Source organism: Lactuca saligna, chromosome 4 (assembly GCF_052625555.1).
Source record: "Lactuca saligna cultivar CGN05327 chromosome 4, ASM5262555v1, whole genome shotgun sequence".
Classification (NCBI taxonomy): domain Eukaryota; kingdom Viridiplantae; phylum Streptophyta; class Magnoliopsida; order Asterales; family Asteraceae; genus Lactuca; species Lactuca saligna.
The window spans coordinates 184686686-184707655 of record NC_136420.1 but is presented as its reverse complement, the minus strand read 5'-3'; the positions used below and the strand labels follow the sequence as shown (position 1 = coordinate 184707655).

The 20970-nt window shown below is 38.2% G+C and overlaps 3 protein-coding genes across 3 annotated transcripts; 2 read left to right on the top strand and 1 right to left on the bottom strand.

Annotated features, from left to right (window-relative positions):
- The first annotated feature begins 3810 nt into the window (after window positions 1-3810).
- Window positions 3811-5611, top strand: LOC145043155 (Nucleic acid-binding, OB-fold-like protein). Its single transcript, XM_078991721.1, has 4 exons — window positions 3811-4149; window positions 4251-4477; window positions 5014-5114; window positions 5328-5611. Exons 1-4 carry the CDS (start codon window positions 3898-3900, stop codon window positions 5402-5404), a joined length of 657 nt encoding a protein of 218 aa, XP_078847847.1. The 5' UTR covers window positions 3811-3897; the 3' UTR covers window positions 5405-5611.
- A 2011-nt stretch (window positions 5612-7622) lies between these two features.
- On the top strand, window positions 7623-9192 carry LOC145043154 (Cyclophilin-like peptidyl-prolyl cis-trans isomerase family protein). Its single transcript, XM_078991720.1, has 3 exons — window positions 7623-8411; window positions 8480-8927; window positions 9011-9192. Exons 1-3 carry the CDS (start codon window positions 7715-7717, stop codon window positions 9111-9113), a joined length of 1248 nt encoding a protein of 415 aa, XP_078847846.1. The 5' UTR covers window positions 7623-7714; the 3' UTR covers window positions 9114-9192.
- On the bottom strand, window positions 9074-12300 carry LOC145043153 (C3HC zinc finger-like protein). The gene is made up of 7 exons (XM_078991719.1): window positions 12089-12300; window positions 11422-11641; window positions 11187-11310; window positions 10764-11086; window positions 9950-10589; window positions 9424-9650; window positions 9074-9343 (listed from the first exon to the last, which is right to left on the bottom strand). The coding sequence occupies exons 1-7, from the start codon at window positions 12187-12189 to the stop codon at window positions 9260-9262; spliced, it is 1719 nt and encodes a 572-aa protein (XP_078847845.1). The 5' UTR covers window positions 12190-12300; the 3' UTR covers window positions 9074-9259.
- Window positions 12301-20970: the final 8670 nt, after the last annotated feature.

Genomic DNA, 20970 nt, shown 5'->3' with positions numbered 1-20970 from the left:
TGAGCTCACTAATGCACCGGCAACATTCATGGATCTCATGAACCGGGTTTGCATGATGATGTTGGATCGGTTTGTGATTGTTTTCATTGATGATATTCTGGTCTACTCCAAGACCATGGAGTAGCATGAGCAACATTTGCGAGAGGTGTTGGAGACTTTGAGGAGGGAAATGATTTATGCTAAATTCTCCAAATGTGAGTTTTGGTTGCATGAGGTGTTTATTTTAGGGCACATCCTCAATCAGGGTGGTATATTGGTTGACCCAGCCAAGATCGAGGTTGTGATACATTGAGAGGTTCTGAGGAATGCATCCGAGATTCGGAGTTTCTTGGGTCTTGAGGGGTATTATCGGAGATTAATTCATGACTTTTCCAAGATTTCAGTACCTTTGACCTGCCTGACCAAGAAGAATGTAACATTTCGGTGGGGTTTAGATTAGCAGTTGACATTTGAGACCTTGAGGCAGAAATTGTGTGAGGCCCCAATTCTTGTGTTACCCGAGGGATTGGATGATTTTGTGGTTTACTGTGATGCTTTTATTTTGATTCTAGGAGTTGTCCTTATTCCTAGAGGGCATGTGATTGCTTACACCCCGTGGCAGCTGAAGCCTCATGAGGCGAATTACCCCACACATGAATTGGAATTAGGGGTGGTGGTGTTTTCCCTTAAGATTTGCAGGCACTATTTATACGGGGTCCGATGAACCATTTACACCGACCATAGAAGATTAAAGTATTTGATGGATCAACCAAATTTGAACATGAGACAGCGAAGGTGGTTAGATGTGGTGAAAGACTACAGCTGAGAGATATTGTATCACCTTGGGAAGGCCAATATGGTGGTCGATGCCTTGTGCCACAAGACGGTGTGCTCAACGCTCTAGGATATTTGCTTGAGGATGACCATTATTTCAGCCCTGTTGGATTTGATCAAGGAGGCTCAGATAGAAGGATTGAAAAAGGAAAATTGGAAAACCGAGTATATTAGAGGGTAGATCCCATTTATTGACCTAGTGTGGTAGGGTTTGGGTTTCAACATCTAGTGGGGTGAGGTAGAAGATTTTGGAAGAGGCACATAAGTCCAAGTTTTCTATTCATCTAGGGGCCATGAAGATGTACCGAGACTTAAAGTTGAGCTATTGGTGGCCCTATATGAAAAAGGAGGTCACGTGGTTTGTTAAGCGGTGTTTGACTTGTAGGAAGGTCAAAGTCGAACATCAAAGACCCCACGGCAAGGTGCGACCGTTACCCATCCCCATGTGGAAATAGGAGGAGATTACTATGGATTTTATCACCAAGTTACCCAATACAGTGCAAGGTGTTGATTCTATATGGGTAATTATAGGTAGACTGACCAAGAGTGCGGATTTTATTCCGATCGCCGAGAGCATATCCGCAGAAAAGCTAGCTAATATCCATCATCCAGGTGCGACGAAGATGTATAGGGATATTCTTCCAGATTATTGGTGGCCTTGCATGAAGCGGGATGTGGCTTGGTACTTGGAGCGGTGCTTGACTTGCAGGAAAGTCAAGGTTGAGCATGACCTCACGACAAGATGCAGCCATTGGACATTCCTGTATGAAAATGGGAGGATATTACCATGGATTTCATCATGAAGTTACCCTGGAATGCTTGTGGAGTGGATTCGATTTGGGTCATCGTGGATCGGTTGACCAAGAGTGTACATTTCATTCTGATTCAGGAGAGTATTTATGCAGAGAAATTGCCTGAGATTTATATCAAGCAGGTTGTGGCATATCATGGGGTGCCAGTTTTGGTGATTTCTGATAGGGATGTCCGGTTTACATCCAGGTTCTGGAAGAGGTTACATGACGAGTTGGGCACTTGTCTCCTTTTCAGCACAATGTTCCATCCACAAACTGATGGTCAGAGTGAGCGGACAATTCATACATCAGAGGATATGCTTCAGGCGTGTGTTTTGGACATTGGTGGGAGTTGGGATATGAATCTTCTATTAGCGGAATTTTCGTATAACAACAGTTATCACACTATCATTGATCGACCTCCTTCGAGATGCTTTATGGGAGGATATACAGGGCCTCGATTTGTTGGGGGCAGGTTGGTCGACAGGTTATGAGGAGTATCGAGGTGGTACTCAAGACTTAGAGTTCTAGGTAGGGGATATGGTTCTCCTAAAGGTTTCATCTTGGAAAGGTGTCATCCAATTGAGGAAGAGGGGAAAGTTGGGCCTCAGATATATTGGTCCTTTCAGGGTTCTGGCCCGGGTTTGGCCCGGGTTTGGGCTGACATATGAGTTGAAATAGACTCGGGGGTGAAATAGACCCCAGAGTAAAATAGACCCAGTACAGCCTTGAATTTTCATATATGTATGGTATATTGTATTTTGGGGAACTCACTAATCTTTGCGCTTATGGTTTTCAGTTTATGTTTCAAGTACTTCTGGTTCGAAAGGGAAGGGCTCGGGATAATCGTATTGTACACCCATGATGTTTCGCTTATTTGACTCTGATGTACTTTTGGGATGTTTTCTAAATATTGTATCGTTTTTTCAAACATGTTTGGTTGATGGTTATTTAATATAAAAACAAAAAAAAATGGTTTTGAGTTGGGATGTTACATGTTATGTGTCGGTGTGATTGGTGTTCTAATCCTTTCTTAGTTGTTGCATGAATGTGTATACCTTGTGAACTCTATAATTTTGCCTATGTTAGTTTCTTGCTTATGATTGGGCCTATTTTATATCATTCGCCGTTAAAATAAAATAAAATAAAATAAAATTGATATTTTGATATTTAATAAAAGCATATGCAAAATTCACCTTAGAAGTATGCTTCATTCCATGTGATGGTAACATTTAATATCCCGTAAAAAATAAACCTTTGTAATAACTAATAAGAGATAACTCTAAAGTTAGGGAAAAATTAAAAGGGTGTTTGGGATAATTTTTAAAGTGATTTTGAACTTTTATCTTTTTCTAAAAATCAAAAAGATTGTTTGGTAATGCTGATTTTTCCAACTTTTTCAATAGAGTAATATTATCTTTTTGAAAAGTCAGGAAATCCTGACTTTTTCATTTTTTACAAAAAGAACTTTTTAGCTTTCAAAAGCTAAGCCAAACACCCTCTAAGTAATATAACCATTATAAATGGGGCTTACATAGATACCAACCATCTTTTTTTTTTTAGTTTTTGAAAAATAATCATTTTCTCGGAATGTCTAATTCCGAAGTATTTTTTATATTCCGGAGTATTTTTTTTTCCTTTTTTAATTTTCATAAAAATCTTTTTATTGTTTTTTGGAATTTCGAACGCTACATTTTGAAATGTTTGATGTAACCGTTTTTTAATAAAATGTTTACATTTATATACTAATATCATATATAATTGATATTATTGTGTTTGTTTAACTTTTTGTAAAATCTAAGTCAAAAAACAAATTTTTTTTCTCAAATTCTTGAATTGTTCTTCGGAATTTGGACTTCTTGAATTCCAAAGTTTTTTTTTTTTTTTTCCAAAATCCGAAATCTTAGTCTGAAATCCGGAATGTTGGTTCAGAATCCGAAATAGTGTTGGAATCGGTCAAAAAATGTTTTCTTTTTGGTCCGGATTGTGCATTCTGTATAAAATGATTATTTTTGCTGGAAATAACTTTTTTTAATTATTTTCTTCGAATATATATTAAAAGTGGTTAGATTAATTTTTCTGAATTTAAACGTATGCTTAAAGAAATTAAAGTTTATTGTGAATTTGGGCCAACTCTAACAAAAACTCGAAAATCGATCCTTCCGGTTTTTTGAAAAGAAGTCGACCGGGTTTGTTATCATTTCCACTCTGTAATACCAGCAACTTGCATTTTTTAAAAATCAGTAGGGTTTAAGGGTTTTGTAGCTCAAAATCGTTGGGGAAATTCAATTCCATGGCGTCTTCCCTCTGTACAAGAATTTATCGTTCTTTTCTCTCAACAAACCCTATCACTAATCACCACAAGTCGCTACCAATTTCTCTCCACCATTTCTCCACAGAAATCCCCTCCGGGTCTGATTCCGATTCCACTGTCGCCCCAGAACTCGACCCGGATCCGTTATCCCAATCTTCCGATTCTAATTCCCAGCAAAGGGACTTCGGAGACCGCCCACTCGAAAATGGTTTAGATGTAGGCGTGTATAGGGTACATACACATTGCTTAATTTTCTCTAATACACAGAAAGAGGTAGATTTAACTTGTTATTGTGAATTTTACGATTAGGGTTTTGTTGTTGTATTAAATAGGCGATATTGATCGGGAAAGTCGGTCAAAATCCGATAGAAAAGAAGCTGAGGAGTGGGAGGACGGTGACTATGTTATCGATCGGAACTGGAGGGATGAGGAACAACCGGAGGCCATTACAGAATGAGGAGCCAAGGGATTATGCAAATCGGAGTATGATTCAGTGGCATCGTGTCTCGATTTACCCTGAGAGATTGGGTGCGCTTGTAGTCAAGAATGCTGTTCCCGGGTAAGCTTAAATTTTCAGTTTATGTATATAGTGTACATAATTCTGCTAAATGCGAATGCTATGGTCTATGTTAATGAATTTGGAGAAGATTAAATAACAAAATGATAAGAATTTAGCACTTTTGAATTCTGTAATGATATGGTTAGCGTGATAGTTTATAATGTTTCTTTTGATTTTGATTTCATAGGAATGTAAGTAGGGCATGTTGTAAAAAAACCATTAGATGATAGAACTAGATAAGATATCACTTACATGTTCAAATGCCAATTTGTTAATGGAGGAACTAGTGTTTCATTTAGCAATTTATGTAAAACCTTATGACTAACTTATGGTATGTAATAATGGACTTAAAATGGGACATATGACTTAATCTGGTAAGCTTTATATGAGTGTTTCTTTTTTACTAAATGTAACAAGAAAGAACGATTTAATGGAGAAAGGTAGAGAAAACTATGGTTTGACATAATTTTATCTTCCATTTTCCAAGTGTGAGGCCTTTTTCTCAAATTAATCATTTGTTGCTGTTTTGCTTATAGTGCAATCTTGTATTTGGAGGGGAATTTGGAGACGAAGATTTTCAACGATCCAATAACTGGTCTAACTCGACGTGTTAGAGAGATTGCCATACGCCGAGATGGTAAGTTCCATGAAAGTTTAATCAAAGTCTTACCATCTAGTTATTTTTAGGGTGGGAACAGTGTGGGCCCGCTTAGCTCAGGGGTTGCTGGAAGAATAACCTTTTTGCAGAACTGGCTTCACCTGCCAGTCTCATAGTCAATGTCAGATATTATGGATTCTCACCTCCTTCCTGTTAAAAGACTTTTTCTCAAGTTTCATAGTTGAATTGTAGGTCGTGTCGTGTTTCTTGAAAAAGGAGGTGATGCTCAAGAGGATAGAGCGGAAATTAAGGGGGTTGGTTATTACTAAAGGATGAAGGGCAAACTATGAAGTTTGTTATTGATTGTTATTGCGATCTTAAGTTAACATTTAGATGATAGTCTCTTTATTTATGCTTACATTTCTTGTTTCTTGACATTGTGAATTAGTGAGAGAAAGTGTACACAAAGTTTGGAAGAAAACAGGCATGGCAGAAATATCAGTTATCTTAGTAAAGCTTATTTGGTTTCATTTTTATTCCATAGATCTCTCTTTGGCTCTAGCTTTATGAATCAGAAGAAAGTATTTACTTCCTTAGTTTTTCTTGTATTATGTCATATTGAGTTATAAAATGGAAATGAACTTTAGTAAATTTCTTGTTTATGCTTAACTTTTTTTTTAAGCTTAATTTAAGATGAACTTTTGGAATTTACGTTTGAATAATTTCGTTGTGTTAAATGTTCATTTTTCTATTTGAAGGATTTACATAGAGTTGACTAGGTAACCATAAAATAAATAAATTAGGTTGAGTTTTTTTTAATCAATTGAATGTATACGATTGTATAAAAGCATATTGATTAAAATTTGTTTGGTTAAACTATTTTTGTCTTGATTTGTTCATTGTGTTTTCTAAAAAAAAAACAAAAACAAAAACAAAAAAAGCTCTAATATTGACCACAACAGCCCAAAAATAATTCCAAAGATCACCACAGCCTACAAATAATTCCAAATCAATTCTAGAAAAAACTAGAGAGTAGAGATGTTGAAAAGCTAGAAGCATAAGAAATAAGTCATTAAATTAAATATGAAGAAAGACCTTACAATTAAAATTTATAAAAAATGATATTTATAAAATTGACCAACATGAACGAACTCATATTCCGAATGACTAAACGTTGACCATGAATGCTAGTACGCCTCATTCCGAACTATCTAGTTTTGTGTCGGATTTTCAAAAACCATTTGAACTACTACATAAATGTTTTCTGAAATATGACATGTCAGTATTATGAATGTACAAGATAAAATTTATACACTTTGATTTGTTATATGAAGATAAAAGTTTCTCTTGTGTCTATGTGTATCTTTAACGGATTTTAAAATTAAAATATATTTTTATTGAATTACTTTTTTGTTATTTGTTATTGTTAACTTTTGTTAACTCTCTTTAAATAAATTATTTTATTTCTATAGTATTTTATTAATATCAACAACATAATTATAAATAATATTTATATTTATAGTATGATTATTTGTAATATAAGTTATTGTGAGATTAAAAAAATATTATTAGGATTTTTTATTATTCTAGTAAGTTATTTGTTTTATTTGTTTATCACGATTTAGGAGTTAATTATACATTTTAGAATATTTAAATTTTCATGTTAGTTTTCAGTGTTGTTAATTTCAATAGAAAAATCATAGATAGCAAGAATACATTACACTTTTTGTATTTTTAAATAGTATATATTATTATTTTATATTTAATATTGTTATCTAAAATCAATTACTTCGCAAAATTCAAACATCGCATACCCTAGTTATATTTTCTAGATGTGTCATTGTTTTCAAGTCCAAGTTAAGTGCTAATTAGATCTAATATTTAGTTAATACCATTACTAATATGCCTCCAAGTATAGTCCAATTATTTGTTGTGAATCATGTTAAAGTGTTGTTAATCGGTTACTTACATGCCAATCTATAACTCTTATGCAACTCATTTTCTTAGGAAAGATCATTTTGTGGGTGGAAATGGGTTGTCCACCAAAAATAACTAAATATATATAATTTGTTACATATAACGTTTATGCGATAGAAGTTGCTTATGGCGCTGATGAATTAGAAAACGATCACGCAAAATTGTTGGTGTTGAGTAATGATTCAAACAATACATCCACACGATATATTTCACCATTATATGACAATGTGTTATTTTTTCCTTTGTGTATTATAGCTTGAATTGAAACACCAGTTATCTTGTACACTAAGATGATTCTTGAAAGGAGAATTCGTAAGTATGCAACATGAGTAGATCGAAAGAAACTTGGCGGGTATTATTATTTGAATGATCAATTACAAAAATAAATAAATAAAAAGCCATAATACCGACTTTGGGTTGTGTTGCTATTCATGGGTCTATTTCAAATATGAAAATGAAAACGAACTTAAGGGTATTTTTGGAAACTTAAAATGCATACCCATACCCATAAAATGGAAATCAAGCCACTTCTGTGGGTGTGGTTGGTAAATGGACATTTCTGACCCCATCATGGATGGGATTACTATCTCTTGTTGTCCACATAACATCCTATCTCTTTCTCATTCTATTCTCTCACACAAACAGAGGAAAAAAAGCCATTAATGGAGAAGATATGGCAAAACTCAAGCCTCCTGCATTCAACATCTAAACACCACCATCACCAACCACCACCAGCAACCACCAACACTTCCCCTGCAGTTATCAAACTGTCGCGTAGACACCTCGCAATCTGCACCAACTCCTCCCTCCTACTCCTCACTTCCCAATTTCAACCCACAGCAAGAGCACAAGAACAAACCCTATTCCCACCCGAAAATCCCCAAACCCTAGACGACAATCCAGTTGACACGACTAACACCGCCACAACTCCCGCCGATGACAATCCACTCGACACTACCACCACCACTACTCCAATCGAAGCCAATTCAGTCGAGACTACAACCACCGCCAGCCCCGTCGAAGAAAACCCAGTTGAGACTAGCGCCACCGCCACTCCCGTTGAAGAAAACCCTGTTGAGACTAGCGCCACCACCAATGTAACCGAAGAGAATCAATCGGAAACTAGCATCACCGCCGACGAGACTAGTAGCGTCACCACCAAAGACGTTCCAGACACCAATGACTCCACCACCGCCGCTACCACCGTAGACAGCTGCACCGACAAACTTCCAACCAAGCGCGCTTTCCTAGACATATCAATCGACGGCAAACCCGTCGGACGAGTCGTCATTGGGCTGTACGGAAACTCCGTCCCCACCGGAACTACTAGGTTCAGCGATTTCGTCAGTGGAGCAGCAGGTAATTTCCACTTTCACTCCTCCAAGTTTCATATTTTCAATTTACATCTAATCATTCCACTACGACAGGTGTGAGTTACAGAAGAAAAGAGTTCATAAAAATCACACCAAGCTACATCCAACACGGCGGCGTTAGATCCTACGGCGTCGACGCTGAACTCGCAGCAAAAACCGGGAGAAGTTTCGCAGTCAACAATCTCGTTTCCGAATTAGAAAAAGAAAACGGAAAATGTCCGGGAACTAAAAACGTCGCCGGAACAGTTGGGATTATCGTACGGGACCCACTGAAGCCGCCTCCGAAGCAAAAATTGGTTGCTCGAAATGGTAAACTGGTGATCGATGAAGAAGAAATCGGGAAAGAACCAAATGGGACGGAGTTTTTGATATCAACAAAAGATTCGCCGGAGTTGGACGCATCAACGTTGGTTGTCGGGAAGGTTCTAGAAGGTATGGAAGTTGTTGAGAAGATGAGTCAGGTTAAAACTGTTCAGGAAAACACTAGTTCTCCCTATTTCAGGTACTAAAAATTTTTAAATTTAAAATTTAAAATCACTTTACTTTGTTAGTAATTTAGAGAAATTAATTAATGTTGTGAAACAGGGTGGCGAAGTTGATCGGAGATAAAAGAGCGGTGGTGGCAGAGAGAGGGTTTAACAGACCCTATTCAAAAGTAATTGTTACTAATTGCGGGTTAATGGCGTAATTTTTGAGTTGTACATCAAAATGTGTATTCTTGTTCTAATTTTTTGATTACATGAAAGCCCAAAAATTTTGTGATTAAATTGAAAGTGAAGAAATAAATGGTTTAAGCAAAACAAGATAATAATGCTACTTCACAAATAACTGAGTTTAGGTGGAGCCATGTGTGAACTTGTGTCTTTTAGCTGAAGGGGGTGTGAGAAGCTTTTTAACAGAACCAACAGGATCTGACACCTGTAAAAAGATTAATGGATGATTAGAAGCTGATTGTAGTTGGAAGGAATGGAATGTTGAATTCCAATGGAATGGGTTACCTGAATGAGTGAAGATGAAGGTTGTTGGGGTGTGGGTGATGGAGGAGAGAGGAACTCTTTCTGGCGTTGTAGAGCAGAAAGAGTTTGTTTCCATCCAGGTGCAGACTTCCCAGTGGATGTGATCCAGGGGCAAAAATGTCTATGCTGCTTTATTGGATCAAACTCCATTGCTTTTGTACTTGTAGTTGTAGCTGCTGGACTTGGTTGACTTGAAGTTGAATCCTTCCCTAAAACAATAATAATAATAATAATGGGTACGAATTAGTTAACCCTAAAGAAAGATTAAGCTAAAATAGTTAACCCTAAAGAAAAGCTTCGTTACACTTTTGGTCCCTAAACTTTTTAACTCAACGATGTCGATGTCAATTCTAAACACGAAATCAACAAACCCAAATCTGAAACATATCTAAGAATCTTCAAGGAAGCAATGGTCATTTAGAATATAGCCTAAGGACTAAAAGTGCAACAAAGTTCCGCTTTAGGGACTAAAACCATCATGTTTCACAAAGCACAGGGACTGACTTACCTAAATAAGATAACCTCTCAGTATCATCATCATTGGTTCCAAGACTTCCTCCCTCTTGCTGACTATGAACATCCCCTGAAACCTGATTAATAATATCTTTTGATGTACTATTCAAACTTTTGGTAACAGACACGTCAGCAGCAGATTCAAAAGCAGATGAAAACCGAGTCCTCAAATTCTGTCCAACAACAGGCAAAGAAATTGTGGGCCGAAAATTCTGATCCGCTGGTGGTGGGCCCCCTGCAATTGTCAAATTCAAAACATTTCTATTCACTGTTTGTTGTTGTTGTTCAACATTTGGTTGCTTATTTTCAGAATTTGAATCTTCGTTTAATTCTTGTCCAATAAGTCTGAAAAACTCTGGAGGCTGAGGAGTTGTACGAAAAGCCCATAAACCAACTTTAGCTCCACAAAGTCTGCAGACTAAAACTATAGATGTATGATCATATTGCTCAATTGTAGAGGGATCATTGTTTGGATTTGGATCCAGATTTGAAGAGTATACAGTTATACTTGAATTCTGTGTGTTATTGTGTTTGTGTCCAGATTTGATGGATTCATCTTTTTTTAGATCTTTGCAATCAACTATGTAAGGTAGCAACCGAGGCTCCCAACCACATAAACTGATCAACTTTTGTGCCTGAAAAAAAAAAAAAAAAAAAAAAAAGTTGCATGAATAGAATTTAGAGTAATGTCAAAATGTCAAATGCAAATTCAATGTGTTGTGTATATATTATTTTTGTTTAAATGTATGAATGATAGATTGAATATGGTTAAAGCTTATTAAATTTAAACTGCAGATAAGTTATCATACCTGATAGTACAAGACAGGAAAAACTTCTTCCCCTGTTGTTGAAGCATTATCAGATCCATACACATTCTCTAGAGTTGGAGAGTTTTTAAGGAAGTTTTCCAACAATGGGCTCCACATGTAATTAATGGCTGTTGATGAGATCACAGGAAGCTCCAAAAGTTGCAATAATGATGCACATCGTTTCTTGTAGTTATCAACCAAATCTACAGATGAACTAGGAGGAAACTGTGCTAATTTCTCATCACATGCATTGTCAACCCATGGGCAAAGTAATTTATGTCCATTATTCAGCTTTAAGCTGAAAACCGAGGCTGCATTCTCAACTACATTACATATAAAAGAAGATTATCATTCAAAGTAATGGTTTCTGAAAGTAACAATGATTGTATTTGTATGATGAAATCATGAATGTGGTTGTGTTACCTTGTTGTTGTGCCCATGATGATGGAGTAGAAAAGAAGAGACGGGCCCCACATGATTCACAGGCTATAATGTCCATATCTACATTAACCCAACCTCTCCTTGCACAGTTTATTGCACTTACTACCTGATCAAAAAGTTTATCAGGTTGAATGGATATTCATTCTACTTGTTTTGAAGGAATAGGGAAAGGAAATAATCAAATATGGTGATAGTAGTATTCATTTCTATATCTAACCTCAGGTTTAGCAAACCATGTCATGGACTTGAATGTAGCAAGCCTATTCAGTAAGTCGTCTCTGTCCCAGGGTCTGCACATGGGCGATTGCAATGTCTCACCAGATGTCTTTCTCAACTCCTCGATTGTACCTCCTATGGATTTTGAATAAACTACAGCTAGAGGTGTAGTCATCATGTGTGAGCGCTTCTTGCCTCTGAAAAATCCAACTGCAGTTGCACTATTCAAGTAAAAAGTGATTTCAAATAGTCAAATACTCCCGAAATCGCAAGAGAAAAAGCTATAATTGTGTAGCATTGTGATTCACAGACACAAATTTGGTATTTACTTGGTTTCTAATCTACCATCGATAACGTTAGTCATAGGATTCATGTCGATTTGAGTGTCCAAGTAGGCAATTGACCTCCGAAACAAATTACAGTTCGTTGTTCAATATAATGGACGGAGTATGAGCATTTGTATATGATTTTCAGATGGATAAACCCTAACGAACTGAAACAAGCCCTCATTTGGTTGTGAGTCGCTTGTTTGTGTCGAGTAAAACGCGATTCAAACGTTAGAGTAATAATTGGATCAAAACAACGAATTACAGGATTCTTCAAGCAAAATTTCAGCTGGTGAATTGAAATGTATTGAAAAAAAATATAAATAAAGGAAAATCGTATACCTAGTCGAACTGGGAGTTCTTGTGGGTTTGGAATTGGGAGGAGGGGAAAAGAACAGCTTATCCATGACGGCGTGAAATCTCTTCTCTGATTCTTCAGCCATTGAATTCAACAAATTATAAACTGAAAAGCTCTCCTCGCTGCTACGTTAACCTTCGTGTATATTCCAGCTTCGAATTTGCTACTTCTGCTAATGCAACGTCTTGAATGATAAAGGGTTATTCTTAAAAATATCAGATTGGGCCTTCAAAAATTATTACAATTTATTTTACAAAAAGGGGCTTTAAAATATCATTTTATTTAATGAAATTAAATTTATTTCCCAAAATTGTTTATAGATCCTTTGAATTTTGTGACATTGAGATTTAGGGAGGAACGTCCACCATATTGGGTGCTGCTAATAAGACACCTTTAGACACCCTATAATCATTTTTATAAAAAGTCAACTTATAATCAACTTCTTGTAATCATTTTTTTTCGGAAAACAATGCAATTTCAACCAATAAAAATATTTCAAACATTAATTAGGATTGTCTAAATGGTAAAATAAGGTGTCTTATTAGCCAAGACCAATAAGGATTATTTCCATAGAAATCTAAGATTTTGATTTTTTTTTTTGAAAAATAGTTAATTTTATGTGTTCTTTGTTATTTCAACCCAACAGGTCAACAATAAGTAAACTGAGTTTGTTCTTTTCAAAAAAGACTATATTTTGTAATTTTTTTTATTTAAACTTATTTTTTAAAAAACAAACTCAACTTTAATTTATTTCTTATTATTTCATTAATTGAGACGATTACTTTCTGTCTCACGGCAATAAATAGGTACATATATACTGGTTTTGAACAAATTTCGTTTTTTTTCTTTTTCAAATCAGTTTAAAATAAAATCGATTATGTTTATGCCATTTTCGTATTTTTTAGGTTTTTAAGTGAAAATGCGTTAAAAGGGTTTTCGATTAGGTTATAGTACAAAATCATAAAAACAATCGGTTAAAAATATTTATTAAAACCTATTACTAACCAACAACGTTAGCTAGTTAGTAGACTCGAGTTAAGAAATTAATCGGCTATACGAAGATTAATGTAACGTCCTGAAAATCACGACATCATTTTTTTCTTGTTTTTGTTTTTAGATTAATAAATCGTTAATACATTTCTTTCCCATAAAATAAGGTAACCATGATTTAGCAAAATATTATCAAATCAGAGTAATTCACAAAATACGGATATTTGTGGTGTGTGTTCTGCAATCATCTCGAGCTCTTTCATTTGAAAATCTGAGTACTTGAAACACAAACTGAAAACCGTAAGCACAAAACTTAGTAAGTTTTTGCAAAAGTACTACATATCATAAAACCACATAATACCATGTGATATACATATAGTTGTCATGTGCTACCCCATGATCTTTACCTAGAATGCCATGGGCTCCCCCCATGGTCCGATATCCAAGTGTCATGGGCTCCCCCCATGGTCTTGACCAGTGACGGAGCTTGAAGTGTTGATTGGGGGGGGGGGGGGGGGGGGGCACATCCCCTCCTAGCCCTACATAAGCTTTGTCCTTGGTCTTGAACTGGAATGTCACGGGCTCCCCCCATGGTATGATATCCAAGTGTCATGGGCTACCCCCATGGTCCTTCATGCAAATATCACAAAGACAACTAGTGTAACAGCCCGAAATTCAGGTAAGCTTTATAACCCTTCTATTTTGAGAGTTGGCAAGACGAGTCCTTTAAGGTTGTGTGTTGGTTGTGAGTACGTTGGGCGTAATGAGGCGTATGTCGCGCGTACTCACGCGCTTATTTTGAACGCGGACTCGCCCGGGTACGCTGGGCGTACCCACGGTTACGTTGGGCGTAGTGTGCCTAGATGCAAACCCTAATTTCTGGCTTGTGCACTATAAAAGGAACGTTTAGTCCTTTGCCCCAACCACCATACCCCCTTTAGTAAGCCCTTAGAGTGCAGAAATCCGTGTTTAAGCTTGTGTGTTTTCTTGAGCTTGAAGGTACCTTTTTTGAGGTGAAGAATGAGAAGAGGAATCCATTGTTGGAGCTATAAGTGGAAGAGCAAGAGTAGATCCGAGTTCTACAGTGGTTGGAGATCCCTTTTGAGGTAAAAAGCTCAAAGCTTTCCTTGTCCTTCAAGAGTTTTGCTTTTTGGACCCATTTTAGGGTTTTTAGTTCAAAGGTGGAGACTTTGTGTGCAAAGAGTCTCCATAAGCCTAGATCTGGCCTTCCCCAGTGTAATATGTGTTGAGGATTCATAAAAATCTAATCTTGGTCGTGGATATTGAGTCATCTATGAGTTAGGGTCTTAATATGGAAAGAGGAAAGGTGTTTTGAGTGATAGATGATCTTTACAGCCATGCAAGGCTTAAAGGTTTCAACTTTATGGAGTAAGGACCCTTAGAGAAGTCAGATCTAGAATATGAGTTCTTGTGTTAACCGTTTAAGACCATAATACTTAATATGGCTGAACCGGGATTTACGTCGGGCGTAATCCCAGTACGCGCAGCGTAGGGGTGGCACACCCCGATTCTATGAAGGCACCGGGTACGCCCAACGTACATGTTTGGTACGCGCAGCATAACCCGGAGGGTTGACTTTTGTTGACTTTTAGGGTTTGGTCAACTTTAGGGTATTTGTGTCATGAGAGGGGTAAAATGGTCTTTTACCCTTCTGAGAGTGTTAAGAGAGGGAATTGTCAAGCCTTGGGAAATGTGTTGATGTCGAGTGTTTATTTCGTATGATTAGGTCGAGGCTAGATTCTATTTTCTCGGAGTCCGAGATTTCCGAGTTACCGAGTTACACGAGGTGGGTCTTCTCACTATACGTTACCTAGAGTGGTATTATGAGTTGACCGGAAGGTCTTATGTGCTATGTATAAGATTGTGTGCCATGTATGAGATTATTTGCTATGTGATGTATGTATGATATATAATTGTATAGACCGGACCGGAGGGTCCAACGATTCAGACCGGACCGGAGGGTCCAACGAGACAGATCGGGCCGGAGGGCCCAACAAGCTATAACCGGACCAAAGGGTCCAACGAGCTACAAGACTGGAGGGTCCCACTGAGACACACGGACCGGAGGATCATACAGTAGCCTCGAGTGGTGTATGTGTTGTATGTGGTATTTTGGGGAACTCACTAAGCATTTATGCTTACAGTTATGGTGTTATGTGTTTCAGGTACTAGTGAGGACCGTGGAAAGGTGCCGGCGTGACCCGTACACACAGAGAGGAGATTTGATTTATGATCATGGGATATGTTTTGATTTGATGACTATCGTGGAATACTATTTGAGAATATTTTATATATAAATTTGGTTGATGAAAAATGAAAATTTTGTTTTGAAAATCTCATCGTTACAAGTTGGTATTAGAGCCTTGGTTTGAGGGACTCGGATGCACCTTCGGGCGTATCTAAACTCAAACTGAGGATTTGAGAAATTTTCAACCATAAAAATAAATTTTCTAAAAAGAGTAAGAGGTTTAGAGGCAACAAGAGTAGAACAGTGTGTACGGTCAGCCAGCGCCCGAACGGTGAATCCCCAAAATACACGTACATTATGTGTTATAAGATATGATATATTATGTTATGCATGCTAGAGTAGGCTAGGTATTAATATTACGACTAGAGTGGCCTGATTTGTGATGCCTTAGCCTAGGAGATTACTGTTGCTATGAGATGTGGCAACCCGAAAAACTTCTTGCATGCACTCTTCAATTCTTTCCAATATTAGACTTATTTTTCTATATAGTAGTAACCTTTAGATTCTAATGAAGCATTCTAAATGTGATATAATCAAGGTAGGAGTGTTAAAATGGGTTAACTCGAAGCGTAGGAATCAAACCCAGGCTAAACACTCCAACGCATGGGGTGTGCGGCCGCACACGTGGAGTGTGCGGCCACACACTTGAGTGTGCCGCCACACACTCTTGTTTGCGGCCTCACACCTTTCCCAACCGCACACTCCACCTATATATGCCACACTTAAATCATTTTTGAACACTTCCTTCATTTCTTCAAGCATAGAACACGAGATCCTCTCAAGTATCATCCATTCTCCTTGAAGATCTTCATAAAAAGGTACCAAGAACACCAAGAACACCATCTGGCCGCACACATGGCCGCACACAGGGCTGCACACAAGTGCTGGCAGCACACTAGGCCGCACACACACATATAGTGTGTATTTTGGCCATACACCCTCTTGTATAGCCTTATAAACCCTCATACAATCATATATGATTATAACACTTCATTATAAGTGTTTACTAGTCCCTATGATGGTCCCAAAATCATCAATTAGTTGTTCATAACACTAATTATATCCATACATGTGCCAATATATGCTAAATAGGCTTCGCGTGTGTACTCAAGTCACTACTTGACACCTAGCATCAAATCCAACTTTGTCATCAGAACCACTCACTACAGGTGAGTTCATACCCCTTTAATGAACCTTTCAATTGTTTTTATATGTTTTAGGGGGGGGGGATACAAGTCAATTATACATGTTTATGGAAATTAATCACATGCGATTTACTATCCGCAGTTCGAATCACATGTGATTTATCACTATGCCTTATAAAAGGATTTTTCGTTTTCAAAACTATTTTGAATAAATAAACAATTTTTTTAAATGTTCCCTTTAGATAAGATTTTTCCTAAATAAATTTTATTATAAAAAGTAACCACACTAATATATTTATATAAGTAAGACTTGAAGGACTTAGGACCGATAGCTCGCCTTATTCCCTGTTCTTGTTTGATTGTGGGCTTAGGGTAGTTGTTATCCGTCCGACTGTCGTTAATTTCTTAGTTATATATCATGTATATTAGTGTTGGATACGAACATTTTCATTTCATCCGATGTTTAAACCACTAAATTGGTAAGAAATATACACACTAAGTTAACTATAATAGGTATAGTTAAGGCCATTACTACTTGCTATCACTACTACTCTACACACTATAATACACATTATTACGAGACGATACATTAGTAAGAGAACACACTACGAACTACACAAAAGACTACCACACTATAATAAAAGAAAAGGCACTAAACAGAAGATAACACACTAACTCACTACGAGATACTCTATTCGCTACATACTATGCCCAGAGTTTTTCCGACCGGAAGACGACACTACATGTATAGATCTATACGGGGTAGATACTAGTACATCCCGACTGTTAATTTCAGTCCGAGCCGTGCAGGCCTAGGGATGGCACTACTTCACTATACTGTGTATGAGCGGGAAGGTCATGGGGTTCTCTATTGCTCACACTATCGGTAACATACAAGGAATACACTATATCCACACTAAAATACTAAACTAAAGTCTAATTTAACATTCCCGAAGTAAATAAGTATCTATCACTAAGTGGAGTTTGCACCTCTATCACTACTACAGGTATATCCTATCTTATTAAATTACTTATTGGAGATCCAATGATATACTTTTACAATAAACGGTTTTTCACAAATGAAGATTTCTTGTTTCCTTAAGGTTTTTCACTTACAATGTATTCTCTGGAAAATATAGGATTTTCTAGGGTTTTCTATTAATTATGAATGTAAATTGAAACTTTTCATACTATCAGTTCTAATGCATGTATACAAAACTCACACTAAACTCTTATGAACTCACCAGCATCATGCTGATATTCGTTTTCAAAATAACTTGTATCCTCAGGTCAAAGATAGACAGGTTCAGGTGCAACATTTTGGAGAAGGTGGAGCATACAAGATCCATCTATTTTTGTATTACTTTTGGTGTTTGTTGAACATTACAAAAACACACTTGTAATTAAATTCACTATGTAAATGAAATGGTTGTATGTTTCTTGTTTTTACTATTATTCAATTGTGATGATACTGTACATGACGTCCTCCACCCCGAAACGTATTCCGCCGTTATCGGTTTTGGGGCGTGACAGATTGGTGTCAGAGCATTGTTTATAGTAAATCAAGTATATCAACCTATAAAAGATATGCGAACTATAAATGCTTTGGGACTAAAACACTCTAACCAAGAATATATACTGTTAAGTATCTAAAAGATTTAACTAAGTATATATATATATACACACACCACTACAAAATACAGAAGTCAGTATTGCACTAGAACAGAACAAAAGTATTAAGATTGTTGGATAGCATAATTGGAGTTAGAGACATATGGTTACATTTGGGGGGTGGGGGCGGGTGTAGCCTGATCAACTACGTTTTCCTGGGGGTGACTTGCGTGTGCCTAAGCTTGGTTGTAGTTTTACAACAAGTCTAAAACTTACAACACTACCACAATAACGTTAGCATAAGAATACTATAGGAGTATTCTGTACCTCTAAAATATACATGTATGAGAACCAAAAAGGGTTGTTGCTAGTGGAGCAATAGTTGCTAAATGGATACTTTCCAGTTACATGTGACTAGGGCGTTATAGACTTAGAATCTGTGATCTTTGCTTTACTTCCTGTTCCTTGTTTGGTTGTGGATTTAGGGTTAGGGTCACTTATTCGACGGACTATCCTGCCCCAGTTACATGTAATTAGTATGCATTATGCAAGTATTGGTCTGACTCGTGACGATCATCTTATAAGTATTTTAGGTTAGTGCGTCTATTAATCTTCTTTTCCCCTTTTCTCGCATAGATATCATGGCTGGCTTCCACCTTCCAGGCGACCCGTACTACCCAAACCAGGGCAATGGAGGATGGCTCGACGAAGAGTCGGACGACGATCACCCAATCCCTCTGGATGACCACCAAGCGGAAGGCTTTTCGGATAACTCCGACTCCGAGCCAGAAGTTAATAACCTACCTCCCGGAGCTCCGAACCCCAACCCCCGTCCGACATTTCAGGGTCCCACTCCTATGTCGGCCACATCCTTGCACCGATGGATCGAGGAGCAGGGCCAGCCCCTACCTTACAATGGAGACCGAAGCTTCTACAACATAAACGAAGGAGGATCAGCGGACCGAGTTCTTCCCATCATGGTCCGAAGGATCGCCATGAATGTTGAGCAGGGTCAAGCAGCCATTGGTCGAGTTGTAGAAGTGGATGCCAACTCGAATCTCAACACTGCTCGCATCCGCCAACTCGAAGAAGCCGTGGACAGGACAAGGAGGAATAACGAGGCTCTGCAACATCAGCTAGCTACATCTCAAGCCGAATTTAAGGAAGTCCGAGCACGTCAAAGGATTCATGATCGACACCTTCAAGAAGTTATGAGTTAGCTAGCGGATCTGAGGGTTCGCCCAACAAGTAACCGTCGCCAGTAGAAGATGTCTAGTACCCCACTCTTTTGTTTAAAGGACTAGCCTTTCCTCTCTATGTTCCGTAAATCTCTTGTCTGTAAACATTCCTAGCTTAAAAGTACTCTAACTAGACCTCTAAACTGCCAACATTTTCTCTATGGTTTGATGTAAGACCTACCGTTAGGTCAGTTTTCATGAACTTGTGTTACATCATTAATACCAGTGTATAGGCAGTTAACTACTCTATTGCTATGACTCTCATTCTGATATTGAATTATGTGATTTAATCCATGAAACACTCTATTCATACTCGCAATAGACTCTTACTATTGCTATCATTTCTATGGTCTCCCAGTGAAAGATGCCTCCACGAAGGTGTTCAAGCAGAGGAAGACCAGCAGCTCAAACCCCTCCTCCACCACCTCCTCCTCTGCAGTTCGATCCAGTGCTGTTCCAAATGGCTGTGACTGCAGCTGTGACAGCAGCCATGGCTCAAGTGAACTCCGGTGATGCGAGCGGTGACAACTCTAGATTTGGTGAAGTCCATCAAAGAGTGCAGGGATGCACTTATAAGGACTTCATGAACTGTAAACCTACCTTCTTCGATGGTACCGGAGGAATTCTGGCACTGTCCCAATGGTTCGAAAGAACCGAGTCTGTCTTTGAAATGTGCTCTTGCCCCGAAGAGAGAAAAATCAAGTTCGCAACTGCCACCCTCACTAACAGGGCATTGACATGGTGGAACGGCCATGTCAGTGCACTCTCCTTGGTTACAGCCAATGCCATGGGCTGGGACACTCTAAAGGACCTCATGAGAAAGGAGTACTGCCCTAGGGGAGAAATTCAGAAACTTGAGGAGGAACTCTGGAACCTCAAGATGAAAGGGACCGACATAATAGCGTATACGGCCAAGTTCAGTGACTTGGCGGCTATGTGTCCCAATATGATACCGTCCGAAAGCAAGAAGATTGAACGGTATATCTAGGGTTTAGCGCCCCCGTATCAAGGAAATTTTCTAGCCTCACGCCCTACCACCTTTGACAGCGCCAAGGAATTAGCCCAGAGTCTGATCAACCATGAAATCTCTTCCACTCCAGCAACGACAACCACAACTACCACTGCACCACCCGATTCTTCTGATAGAAAGAGGAAGCGATGGGATAAGAAGAAGGGAAAGAAGACTCAAACCACCTCTAGGGACCAGAAAATTGTGGCGATCCATGCTGCCACTACTCCAGCCGCTCCTGCACCGCCAAAGCCTTATAGTGGGAATCTGCCCAAATGTCCAAAGTGTCCTTACCACCACAACGGTCCCTGTCGTGAATTGTAGTGTTCCAACTGCGGTCGGAAGGGCCATACGGTGCGATTCTGCAAAGCCCCTCCCAAACCTATTTTGCAAGTTCCCGGTTTGGGAGTGACCCCGACGTGTTACGGCTGCGGTGAAGCTGGTCACTTCAAGAAAAACTATCCGAAGGCTGCGAATCCTGGGGGAACCGGAAGACTACTCGCTATTGGTCACAATGAAGCGGAGGCGGATCCCACAGTAGTCACGGGTACGTTTCTTCTCAATAACTCTTATGCATGTGTCTTATTCGATAGTGGTGCAGAAA